The sequence below is a fragment of the Lygodium microphyllum genome, chromosome 2 (assembly GCF_053477565.2).
Source record: "Lygodium microphyllum isolate KBCC chromosome 2, Lygodium_microphyllum_v1.1.10, whole genome shotgun sequence".
NCBI classification, from domain to species: Eukaryota; Viridiplantae; Streptophyta; class Polypodiopsida; order Schizaeales; family Lygodiaceae; genus Lygodium; species Lygodium microphyllum.
In genome coordinates, this window is record NC_141136.1 from 70,499,604 (window position 1) to 70,513,103 (window position 13,500).

Consider the following 13,500-nt stretch of genomic DNA (forward strand, 5'->3'; position numbering starts at 1 on the left):
GTATCCAATAAAGAAAGAGAGGCCTTTCTTCGAGGGTGAGTAGAGGCGACAATTTATTTTTCATCATAAACACACACACACACACACACACACACGCACACGCACACGCACACGCATGCACGCACGCACACACACACACACACACACACACACACACACGATTAATAAAATGTAATAACTACCATTGATTCATGTGTATGCTAATAAATGCAAATATCAATGCCAATTAATACTATTAATTAGATAAATTAGTACATTCTGAATTATAAACATTAGTGTGTTTTAATTTTTAATCCAACATTCATACATTTGTCATCAATGTTGATGCTAAATAATATCAATCATAATATGCTAAATAATATCAATCGTAATGTTAATGTTATTACTTAGCTATTGGATTAATGTTAAATAACATGAGTCGTAATACTAAATCTAATACAAACTAATTAATATTTGATACCTATTATGTTAATAATTAATGATGTATTAACATTAATTGTAATGCATTGATAATAATAAAATTAATGTTAATAATATGTTGATAACATTTTTAATAGGAATATACTTGCTGCTAATTAATGTTTTTGATCATTGATTACCCACATATTAATGTATTAACTATTTAACATAATAGCATATTAGTTAGCAACATTCATATTATTAGTCATGAAATTATTATGTAGATTAATGTTATTAATTGTATCATAGTAACATCAATAATGTTAATCAACATGTTATTATTTTTTGACATGGTTAATGTTATTAATTGATACATTATTAATAGTTATATAATTAGCACAATTGATAGTAATGTATTAGTATTATTACATGCATTAACACAAGTATAATTAATTGATTATTGATATGTTGACTTATGAACATGTTAATATCAATATAACATTCTATTATTATATTAAAAATAATATAATATATCAATCCAAATGTAATTAAAATTATTAAAATACATATTTTACAATTAATCTATAGATATTATTAATATAATAATAAAAATAATATATCATATTGATAATGCCATTATTACAACTATATTTCTAGTATTGTTAATACATACAATTATCAATATTACTAATATTAATACTATTAAGAATGTATACATGAAGAATATAGCCATTTGTTTTTAGTAATATTACAAATATATGAATCACAAGAACATAATTATATAATATAGTATAACCTCTACATTATTACATATATATTAACTCGTACACATACATTAGAGTAGTATACATATAGCTTGCTATATTACATTATTGCACTAATATTGGCTTCTTATATATTATGTAGAGCTTTTGTGATTCCATGTGGCATGTGTCTAGGTCCCCAAAAACTCCAGGGATAAGTTGCATGGTCACAATATGATACGATGTTTATATGTGGAATTCTTATGGCCAACAATATTCTTGCAGAACGAATTGTGACTTATGGTGTGAAGTGCATTTTGTTTCCATGATAGCGTGGAGAACCTACTAGTAAAGTTGGTTACACACGAACGGTAGATGCCCACTTTGCAAGTGTCAACCAATCAAAGTACTTCTTTAGGGGTTGGACATGTGTAGTTCTTTACACATGGAGGGGACACGACTTGTTATTTACATGCTAAATAGGTGAACTCCCTGACCACGTTTGGACAGGAAGTCGCCCTTGCCTAGTTTGTAAAGTGATGGCCAAAGGTGCATTTTTTTGCATTTGCAACCAATCACAAAAAATAAGAAACATATAATGTTTAACTTTTTTTTTTTTGGGAAAATGTGTTCGTTTGGTGCATGAAGATTTTATGCGCATGTTTGCGCCTAGTTTCCAAAGTTGCACAGCCAAACTTTAGGCAAGGGTTGGGCGTCTACCGTTTACTGTGTAACAGGCCTAATTATAATGCACTAAGTGCTCACAAAAAAATGTCATTTAATGTATTTTCTTTAGGCAAGGTTCTCAAAAAATCGATTGAAATTGAAGCTCGTCTTGACGAAAACCGACTATTTACCTCCCCAAACCAGCTGGGGTTGAGCCTCTTTGTTTTTTTCCATTGGACTAGTAGTCTAGTCATGATGGACTAGGGTCCCTGATATTCTCTATATCTAGGCCTGTGATGCATTCTTGTGCACTGAAATGAAAGATTGCAAGCTACCCGTCGAGATTGCTCATAACAAGGTTTCATAAACATATCCGGAGGCCTACAGTCAGTCGGAGGGTCTGATCGTGCCTGCATAATCGGTCGAATGAAAACCCCTTAATCGTTTGCTCGCTTTCGTTTGGTAGAAGCCTGCAGAATGTCTAGTCATGGTGAGTGCACTGATCTGATAATCCGACATTTTCCCCTGTCTGCAAAGAATTACATCTCCATTAAGAGTGCCTTTCAATGCTTTTCAGGAGATAAAGGCAGGCCAAGCAAGAAGCCAAAACGTACCAGTAAGAAGGTATGTTTCGTCATCTGGCCTGAGTAAGCATGTGTCACAATTAAGCTGCACTGGCCAACCAAAGGAACATCAGAGTGTTTGTTAGGGTTTTAAGCACTAGATTGGGATCTGCGCTCTTAAATTACAAGACTGTAATCATTGGCCACCACAAGAACATCAAAGTCCTTTATTGGTCTCAAGCTCAGGACTGGAATTTTGCACCCTTAGATTATTAGTTCAGGATTGCAGTCATTTTCTACATTTATCCATTATCCATTGATTTTTGCCATTATGAACACAGGATGAGCCGAGTCACAAGGCTCACACAATGGACGTTGTTGAGGATGAAGAAGAGGACATGATGGTTTTTACGGAAGAATACGAGGAAGATTATCCACAAGGCAAGTTTAGATCAGAATTTATTGTAGCTCTTCAAAAGTCCATTAGCATAATACTCGATGCTTATGCTGTTTTATCTGATTTTAAATGTGCCAGAGGAAGAGAAACGAAGGGATTTCAGCAAATTGGAGCTTAAGCAGGACCATTTTAATAGGCCTTTGTGGGTTTGTGCGGATGGTCGAATCTTTTTGGAGACTTTTTCACAGCTCTACAAGCAAGCCTATGATTTCTTGATTGCAATAGCAGAACCTGTGTGCAGGTTCTCCTCCAACTCGTGCCTATGTCTGCTTTAAATGTGCTGTTCAGCCACTATCTGATCAAACAATCTTGAATTAAAATGGATTACGATCTGGTATTCATTCTGTATCTCACTCATTGTCTTTGACACTCTTGCAGACCTGAGAGTCTTCATGAGTACAATTTGACACCCCATTCTCTATATGCTGCAGTTTCTGTGGGTCTGGAGACAGAGACAGTTATTACTGTGCTTGACAGACTTTCAAAGACAAAACTTTCAAAAGAGATAGTGGATTTTATACGGGACTCCACTTTGAACTATGGGAAAGTGAAGCTAGTTTTGAAGAAGAATAGATATTTTGTGGAATCTCCATATCCTGAGGTAGGTGCTGTGTAAAGCATTTATCTGGAAATGCATTGAAGGTAGAGGATGCATATATAGCATGATTGTGTTGGTTCTTCACTTGATGATCACAATGCTTTTTGCATTGTAAAGCTGTGCATCAAATCTACATCTCTTGTCGGAAATGTTTGAGTTGCTTAACTTGTTTTCTTTAAGAGGCTGCATTGTATTTTCTTTTGTCGATTGTGTTATGACCCTTTAATTGTTTTTTATTTCTTTGCCACAAAAGGGGAGAAATGGGGGGGCGGGTGGTGCCTCCCCTGATAATATTATCTGAGAGGGCAAAGCATAGAGCCATGCTGGCATTGTTTCTATGTGATGACTTTCCAGTCTTATGATAAAGCTCAATCCACTTGTATCCTTTTCCTTGTTGACCCTACCAAGGACCAAATGAGTCTTAGGTGTTTTACAACCTTTTAGTTTTACCTTGTTGTGTTTAATCCAGCCTTTCCAAATTTCTCACATAAAGCTAAACTATTGATGGATTATAGGACATGAACATGATGGATTTTGGTGTTAAGGAATTTACATTTCAAGCTTGTTAATGTGTGATACAACCCTAACATTTGTTGTAGAATGAATGAATTAAGTGTTGCTTTTTTCTTTTGCCAAAAGATTTGAACTTCTTTCTCCCCCTAGTCATTTGCATCATCGTGCAAATTAGTTCAGGCCTTGACTAGGAATAATTTCTAGGGCAATTCAATTTTTATGTACATGTGTTAGAAATGAATGCTCCATAATAGATATAGTCAAGCACATGCTCATTTACAAGATACAAGATGTGTAAGAGGAAAATTAATGAAGCATTAGAACTATGATGCGTCTAGACTTTGTGAACATTCCCAATTTATCCTCACAATTTGAAGAGGTGAATGGTAATTGCTCCATGGCAATATTTAACACAACTCTATTAGGCCTATAGTCAGTCTTAACTCATCACAAGTCTTATGGAAGCTATTGTTTAGATGGACGAAAGTGTGTAGTCCTTAAAAGAACTTTGCATAATTGGTGTAATTGAGATCTTGGCTAGACTTGGGGTTTGAATGATGGGCTTCGATTTGGGGAGAATTGATGGATCATCCACGTTTCAATTATAGGTAAGCAAAAGCTATGAAAGCTATAACCTCCCTTTGTACTAGTAGTATATTAGTTGGTAGTGTGAAGTTTTTAGCTAGAAGTCCTTGCTTAGCGGCCTTTTATAGTCTTCAACTTTGGAGGATGAATTTGAAGTGGGTTCTATTGAAGTAGAAATATATTTGAGCTAGCAACTTCTTTTTGTTTTCTAGAGAGTAAAATTATGAATTTCTTTTATAGTGATGTTTCAAGGGTTGTTTTGGTTCTTTCTTGGTCTCTCTTTCATCTTTAGGAACTTCTTTCCATGTTTCGTAAGTGATTTTCGTAGATGTCCACATTTTGGTCAACAATTATTTGAACATGTTGTGTGTTGTCTCAAGATAGGATATGGTGTCTTTGACTTGAAATTTTGGTTTGGCTGCATTTGTAATTTGCAGTTTGATCTATGTGCTTTCCTCTTGCTTGTTCTTCCTCCTACTTACATACTTTTCGACTTTCATTGCCTTATTTGTTTTATGTATGATTCTATTTATGTGTTGGTCCTTTGTTAATGTAAATCATATCTATCATAATACCAAACCACGGTGATTAGTATACTAGTAGTAACTGTGAAGAAGATTGCCAGGGTTTGTACTGAGGAAACACAGTGTACGACCACAACAAAAACACAAAGAGACAGACATAGACAGAGGCACAAAAAACAAAATTCAAACCCTAAATGCAAAACTCAAAACTCAAACACAAATAGAAGAAGGGAGAGAAAAACACAACTTTGATGTGAATGAATGTTGTAAATGAATGTAAGAGTGTAGAGATACTCAAGGGCAGAGCAAAGTGTCGAAGAGTGACGTCCATCAGAGACGGATCCCAAGCCAGTGACCACCAATCGGAGTATGGAGTTAGAAATTTGCAAAACGTTGATACTAGGAGGCTAAGGAGACTGAGGCGACAACTGCAAAAGAGAGAAATGATGTCAGACAACTCTAGAATCGTGTAAAACGCAATCCGAAGGATGTCGCTTGATGGAGAGGGAAGCAACCACACTGTCGCCAAGCAGAGGGAGCCGAAACGCAGGTAGGTGGAGGGTGTGAAGACTGATACCTGGTTGATGTGGGTCAAACGTAGGCACTAGGAGTTGGTGGAGATGCTGGCGAGGCTAGGTGGATGCCAAACGTAGCCTGGAAGATGGTGCCAGTGGAGGAAGGGCGCCAAGGCATTGCAAGGGTTGATGGAGAGGTGGCAGCAGTTGTGAAGGTTGGATAGCCATGTGAAGGTAGACTGATGGCTGGAATTTGCACATAAGGGTGAGAAACCTGCAAAAAGGGATGAGGCTAAATGGGGGCAGCTTGTCTATTTATAGATGTTGAAGGATGCACCAAAGAATTAGGGCTTTTTTTGGGGACCATTGAAACTCTCTCAGGCTGCTCCCCTTTTTAAGGTTTTTCATTAATTAAGTGTGTTTTGGAACTTTGTAAGAATTCCAATCAGCTGAAAAGCGTATTTTAGCTTAACACCCCCTCTCAGGCCTAAAATTGAGCCGAAAGGTTAGGCCAGCCACTTTCATTTTTACTCACACCAAGGTATCCCAATCCAAAGCAGCTAGGGTACTAGACAAAGGGTGCATGTCGACTGCCTAGTGGCCTACCAAGACTACAGAGGTGATGGTTCTCTTACCAAGGGACCCAAGTAGTCACCCTAGAGAGGACAGGGCATTGGACCAAGGGTGCATGTCGGCTACCCAATGGCCTACCAAGCCCTACAAAGGCAGATGGAACCACATTGAACTTTCAAAGAAAAAAGAAAAAAAGTGAGTTAAATTTTATGAAATACGGCTGATTGAGCAACAATGACCCAGAAGATGGGAGTAGGGAGGGTACACCCAACGCATCACAAAACAGTACAAGCTTACCCATCCACTCGAGGGTGTCGATGACGAGCAAAAAAGGTGGTGAGGTATCCATGTGATGGAGTATGGTAGTGTGGTGATAATAGCCATTGGTGGAAACAACTTAGGATCCGCTCAAGTGGTGCTTTGCACAATGAGATACAAAGTATGCTACATTCTGAAGAATACTCATGCAGGAAGTGATAACATTGGGCCTTTTGACGACTACTTTTTGTCACCCCTCTTTGAAGCTGCAAGAGCCTTACTAGAACAATGAGATGGAAGCTTGCCATGGAGACATAAAGATGCCTCATGCTCAAGCAGCATGGACATATGGGTAAAGCTCATAGGTGTTGAGGATGTGTGCGCCCGCAAAGCATTGGCCACTCCATTAAACTCTGAGGGGAGCTTATAGAGTACTGTCCCCACAAGATGTGCCTTTGGAAGAACTGATTGCATGTGTTGAAGGTGGTCCTATACTTGTGTAACACGGAGTAAAAATGACTGAATAGTTGTCAGAGTGAAGCAATGTGGAAGCGAATGACCGAGACAGAGAGCGAATAGAGAGAGAAGAGAGAGAGAGAGTGAAACGCAGAAAATCTGCAGTGAAGAATGTTGTATAAGGATGGAGAATCATACAGGGTGCAGAGAGAATATCTGCATATGTCTCCACCTCGAAGATCTCGGTCTCTGTCAGCCCCGAGGGCAGTCTCCACAGTCTGCAGCCTGAAATTTGTGAGACACAACTAACAGAGGCTGCTGGAAATAAAGCCTATAAATAGGCTGAAAACAATGCCCCGGATAATGCAGGTCAGCTGCAATTAATGCAGCCGACTAGACAACAGTTGTTCGACTCGACAGTCCGACCGATTGCCCAACTGCTACGTGGGACATATCTTACTCGTGTCGCTTGTTGCAGAAGCTGCTCCTGCTCCCCCCCACTAGTCTAGGGAATGTCCATCTCTAACACCCCCTCTCAGAGCTTGGACATGGTAGAGGACTAAGGGATTTGGAGTGCTGTCGAAGTAAAGCCTGGGGAAGTGCCTTGGTAAACAAGTCAGCAAGATTGTCTTCGGTCTTATAGTATTTCACATTGATGGCCTCATCCAGAATTCCTTGATGTGGATCTCTATGTGCTTCGTCTGGGCATGAAATACGGGATTTCGTACCAAGGCAGTGCAACTCTTATTGTTGCACCACAAAATAGTAGGACGAATTTGGGTTCAGCGAAGCTCCTCCAACAATCGCCAAAGCCATACAGTCTCACATGTGGTAGAAGACGTGGTGCGATACTCTGCCTCAGTTGAAGAGAGAGCTACCGTGGGCTACTTCTTGCTACTCCAAGAGATAACACCTGCACGTAAGGTAAAGCAATAGCCTGTAGTAGACCGCATAAGGTCCACATCGCCAGCCCAATCCGAATCACTCCAACTTGCAAGAACAAGATTGGAAGCACTTGTACCTGCTGGATAGGAAATCCTGAGGTTGGAGGTCCCCCTCAGAAACCGTAGTATCCTCTAAGCAGCGTGCCAATGCACTTGTTGAGGTGCACTCATGAACCCAGCCAAGAGACCTACAACAAAACATAAATCAACCCGTGTGTTGAGGAGCCAAATCAATGATCCAATCAATTGATGGTAGTAGGTAACATCCGCCATAGGAGAATCTAAGTGTGAATTGGCCTTCTAGTTTGGATCCATAGGAGTAGAAATTGACCGACAATCCTCCATCTCAAAACTAAGAGCTCCTGTACATATCTCTGGTGAGAGATGAAAGTCTCCCTGTGAGTTTTGATAAATCTCGTGGCCCAAAAAGAAATGGAGAAGTCCTAAATCCGTCATCTCGAACTTCTGATGTACGGTTGCCTTTGTCTCTTTGACCTTTTTGGGCATGGTAACCTGTAACAATCAAGTCATTAACATACAAAACAAACAATACATGACCACCCTCGGAAGTGTGTAAGTGAAGTTGCGGATCGGCCTTACAGTGCCGATATCCCAACTTGGCCTAGAGAAATGAATAAATCTTCGTGTTCCAAGCACACAGAGTCTACTTCAGGCCATACAAGGCCTTCTTCAACCTGTAAACCTTTCCATCTGAGAAACCAAAGCCAGGAGGGTGCGCTATATAGATCTCCTCCTTCAAATCATTGTTCAAGAAGGCCGACTTCACATCCAACTAAAAGACAGGCCATCTCCTATGACCAGCCAAGGCAAGAACAACATGGATAGTTGCCATACGAGTAGTAGGGGCAAAAGTATTATGGAAATCAATGATGTAGACGAGTTTGTGCGTGAGCTGAGCTGAGAGTGTAGATGCAGAGAGTTGAGAGCAGTAGAGAGTGAGCACAACACAATGGGTATTCAATATAATGACAAATGTGCCACATTTTAGGTTTTGAATATATATAAAGTACAAAGTATAAGGGTGCACTTACACCGGAATACAATAAAAGGCACGGTGACCCTTTATTCCTAGCAACCTTCCACCTAAAGGCAATGTGCCTGAAGGTAGAGGAAAGAATCAGCTAAGTGTATGTATGTACAAAGTTGAAAGACACATATACTATCCAACCCCCATCATCTGGCGCCAATGAGCAAATTGCTCGGCTGAGAGCCTTTCGTGAGAAGGTGTGCAAGATTATCATCTGTATGTACCTTGACAAGCTCAATGCCTTTGTTGTCAAGTACATCCTTGATGAACTGATACTTCACCTGTATGTGCTTTGTCTTTGCATAAAAGATAGGATTCTGTGCTAGCATGATATCACTCTGACTGTCACAGTGGAGGATAGGAACCTCTGTAATTCCAAGCGCTCTCACCAGACGTGAAAGCCATAAAACCTCTTTGCATGCCTTTGTGGCAGCCACATATTCTACCTCTATAGTACATAGTGCAACACACTTTTGCAGCCTAGATATCCAAGAGATTGCTCCTCTTGTGAACTTAAACACATATCCTGAAGTAGACTTTCTGTAGTCAGGATGGCGAGCATAGTCTGCATTTGTGAAACCAACAATATATGACTTCTGCTTACCAAAGTAGATACACAAATCCTTTGTGCCCTTAAGGTATCTCATGATACCCTTCACTACTTCCCAATGCTTTTTGCCAGGATATGCCATGTATCTGCTAACTACTCCCACTGCAAATGCAATGTCAGGACGTGTAGCAACCATAGCATACATCAAGCTACCAACAGCTGAACCATAAGGTATCTTGGCCATTTCAGTCTTACCATCATTTGATGTAGGACTGTCGTCTGCACTAAGTTTCACATATGGAGGCAATGGTACACTAATAGCTTTCCCCCCCTCCATATTGAAACATTGTAGAACTTTCGTAATATACTCCTGCTGTGACACATAAAGAAGACTTTTTGATTTGTCTCTGAGTATACGCATGCCAAGAATGTGATTTGCCTCACCAAGATCGTTCATATCAAAGCTATTGTGTAGGCTCTGTTTTAAGGAGTCCAAGGCATGAACATCCTTGCTTGCAATTAGGATGTTATCCACATATAATACCAAGAGAATAAGGCTGCCATCTGTTGCCTTCTTGGTTTATAAGCAGTGATCAACTTGAGAACGATGAAATCCCTGAGATTGCATGAACGTATCAAATTTGTGATACCATTCATGTGGTGCCTGCTTCAGCCCATACAAACTGAGTTTACATACCATGCGCTCTTTTCCTTTTGCAACAAAACCGTCAGGCTGCTGCATATAGATTTCCTCATGCAGATCACCATGTAAGAAGGCGGTTTTTACATCCATCAGTATGAGTTCCATGTCCTCAGATGCAACCAAGCCCAAGATGGTTCACAAAGTAGTCATTTTGACTACAGGAGAAAAGATTTCATCAAAATCAATTCCATGTTCTTGTTTGTACCCTTTAGCAACCAAGTGTGCCTTGTACTTAGGCAAAGAACTAGAAGTGACTTTCATTTTGTAAACCCATTTGCTGGGTAGCACTTTTTGTCCTTTTGGCAAAAGTACAAAATCCCAAGTGCCATTCTTCATGAGAGATTTCATCTCTAATAGCATTGCTTTTCGCCATTTCTTACTATCTTGTCTGTCCATTACTTGGAAGCATGATGGTTCACCACAATGTGTTAACATGACATAATCAGCCACATAGTTGACTCCAGGAACAAATCTATTTGACTATTTTTGCACCCTAGTCGACCTAGGACCTAGTGGTCAATATTTGCTGGCTGTTCAGCCTGTAAATCTGCATTAACAGCTTGATGTTCTGCAAGTACAGCTTGCTGTATAACTGGTTCAAGTTGTTCCAAGTGCACATGTTCTTGCTGAATTTGTGGGACATCATGGGCAAGATCTTGCCGATCATTTACAGCATCATTCCTTGTATTTTTAGGGACATTTTCAGCAGGTATTTGCTGTGGTCTAATGGGCATTCTTTGCTATCCTATTGGTACATCCTCCCAGAATACAACCCTTCGGACCTCCTCTGTTCTTTCAAGCTGTTTTTGCATGCGATCTTCTTGGAAGATGACATCATTGCTGCGTACTACTTTTCTTTTCTTGGGGTTCCATAATCTATATCCCATTTCACCTTCATCTCCATATCCTAGGAAAATACATTTACATGACTTTGGCTCAAGTTTGCTACGTTCTTCCTCACGTATGTGCACAAATGCCTCGCAGCCAAACACTTTCAAGTGTGCATATGAAGGTGGCTTGCCCGATCATACTTCTTGGGAACTCCCCCCCCCTTCCCCCAAAGACCTGTTTGGTGATCGATTAATCAAGTGTATGGTTGTCAAACAGTCTCTGCCCAAAAACCATGGGGTAAAGCAGCGTGTGACAGCACTGTATAGACCTTGTCTTGAATGGTCCGATTTGTACACTTTGCAACACCATTTTGGGGCGAATTATGAGGAGTGGTAAGCTTCCTTTTGATCCCTTTGTTGCCACAAAAGTCTTGAAAGGCGTTGGACACATATTCCCCACCATTGTTAGAGCGAAGGCATTTTAACGTCTTTCTGGTTTGATTTTCATTAAGTGCCAGGAAATGTTTAAATTTATCCAAGGCCTCATCTTTGCAACAGATTGGATAAACACAAACTTTGTGTGTGGCATCATCAACAAAGGTAATAAAATACTTCTTCCTCCCTAAAGATAACCTTGGTATTTGACATACATTTGAATGTACTAACTCTTAAGGGTGAAAAATTTAGAGAGAGAATTTTTGTGTAACATTTGAGCCTGTTTATCATAAATGCAATGATCACACTGTTCAAAATCAGCATATCTCAAACACGGTAAATAACCCAAACAAGAGAGCACTTTCATTCCAGATTGACTCATGTGTCCTAACCGGCTATGCTACAAAGAAGCAGTTATGGCAACAACATGGTCACACACAGTAGATACATGCAAAGTATACAGAGTATCACTTTTGGACCCCTTGGCAACAATGTGAGAGTCCTTACATATTTTCCATTTTCTATCCCCAAAGGCGGTGTGATAACCTTCATTATCTAGTTGCCCTGTGCTGATCAAGCTCTTCTTGAGCTGAGGTACATGTCTCACATTATGCAAAACAAACATGGAGCCATGCTGAAATTCCAGTTTCACACTGTCAATACCTGTAATTTTACATGCATAGTTATCCCCCAAGTGGACAACACCACGTACAACACCATTGTAGTTAGAGAACCACTCATGATGTGGTGTGACATTAAAGGACACACCTAAATCAAGTATCCAAGTGTGAATGCCATCCTCAGAATCTGCAGTCAGTGCATGTGCATCCAAAGAAGAAGCTAGAAGTACATCACCATCACTGTCTTTATCATGAGTGACTACATTAAATTCTTCTATTTTTACATTGCTCTTTTTGACAGGGTGGCTGTCCTTGTTTTCAGCCTTGTTGGATTCATTGTTTTTGTTTTTTCCTTTCTCTTTCTTTAGCTGAAAGCAATCCCTTTTGTAGTGTCCCTTTTTGCCACAATGATGGCACTCCACATTTTTTCCACGAGATTTGCTGCATGCTCTGTTTTGAGAATTGCTCTTATGCTGAAATCTGCCTCTAGTGTGTAATGCATTTGAAGACTTGTTTGCTGAGTTGTTCTGCCTATTGAGTTCTTCCATCAGCAAAGAACTTTCCACATGTGAGTATAACATCTGAGCATTTGAATTACTCAAAGCTGTCCTGAAAGTATCCCAACTTTCAGGTAGGGTGCATAGCAAGAAGGTAGCTCTGAACTCTCCATCGATATGAAAATCCAAAGCAATCAGTTGACTAAAAATTGAGTTAAACTCATTCAAATGTACAGACATGGCTGTACCCTCTTTCATGCGAAAGTCCATCGGTTTTTTCAGCCAATAAACCTTGCTGGCTGCACTTTTCTGAGCATACAATTCTTTAAGCCTTTGCCACATTGCATATGCTGAATTCAGCTTTTCAATGTTGAAGAGCAAGTTGTCTGACACTGAGAGCTCAATGGTAGAGCGAGCAAGTTCATCCAAGTCATCCCACTTGTCTTGTTCCATGTTTGTTAGTTTGATTCCCTTTGTTTTGATGGGCTTTACATATTTCTTCTGCACCAAGACATTATAGCATTGTTTCTGCCAGATTGCAAAATTATGGGCACCCTCAAGCTTCTTAATGTGCAAAAGATTATTGCTGTCACTGTTTCCAGCCATAATTTGCAGTTCCAAATTGACTAACCAGTCACCAAAGGTATGCCCAAATATGACACAAGTGACCACGATGCACAAGAGTACCAACCAGCAATGAAAATCCCAATATTGCAGAAATTTTCAGAATTAAAAAATGTCGTCTGTTGCACTCCTCAAGCAATTTTTGACACAATTACAAACCAAGCCAACAGTTACATGTGAAATCCCCAAAATTTCAATGCAATTTCTACTCCAAAAGCATTTCCGAGTACATATTTGAAAATTTGGGTCAAAAGCCCCAAATTTTTGAGGATAATATGTTCAAAATTACATCAATTTAGGTGCCCAAGTGCATATACCAAGCAATTCTTGCACAAATTGATGAGATTGCGCAAAAGCCCCAAATTTTTCGGGTCCGGTGTGCACAAATTTCATTGAAAT

The 13,500-nt window shown here is 39.6% G+C and overlaps 1 protein-coding gene across 1 annotated transcript in view; it reads left to right on the plus strand.

The window, feature by feature from the left end:
• Positions 1 to 2,006: 2,006 nt before the first annotated feature.
• The window catches only part of LOC148039871 (general transcription and DNA repair factor IIH helicase/translocase subunit XPB1-like), a 34,426-nt gene continuing 22,932 nt past the window's right edge, over positions 2,007 to 13,500 (plus strand). The window contains exons 1-5 of the mRNA XM_087694822.1: positions 2,007 to 2,298; positions 2,386 to 2,432; positions 2,713 to 2,812; positions 2,907 to 3,069; positions 3,207 to 3,429. Coding sequence (XP_087550948.1) covers positions 2,286 to 2,298; positions 2,386 to 2,432; positions 2,713 to 2,812; positions 2,907 to 3,069; positions 3,207 to 3,429 — 546 coding nt within the window. The 5' untranslated portion in view covers positions 2,007 to 2,285. The remainder of the gene's footprint in view (positions 2,299 to 2,385; positions 2,433 to 2,712; positions 2,813 to 2,906; positions 3,070 to 3,206; positions 3,430 to 13,500) is intronic.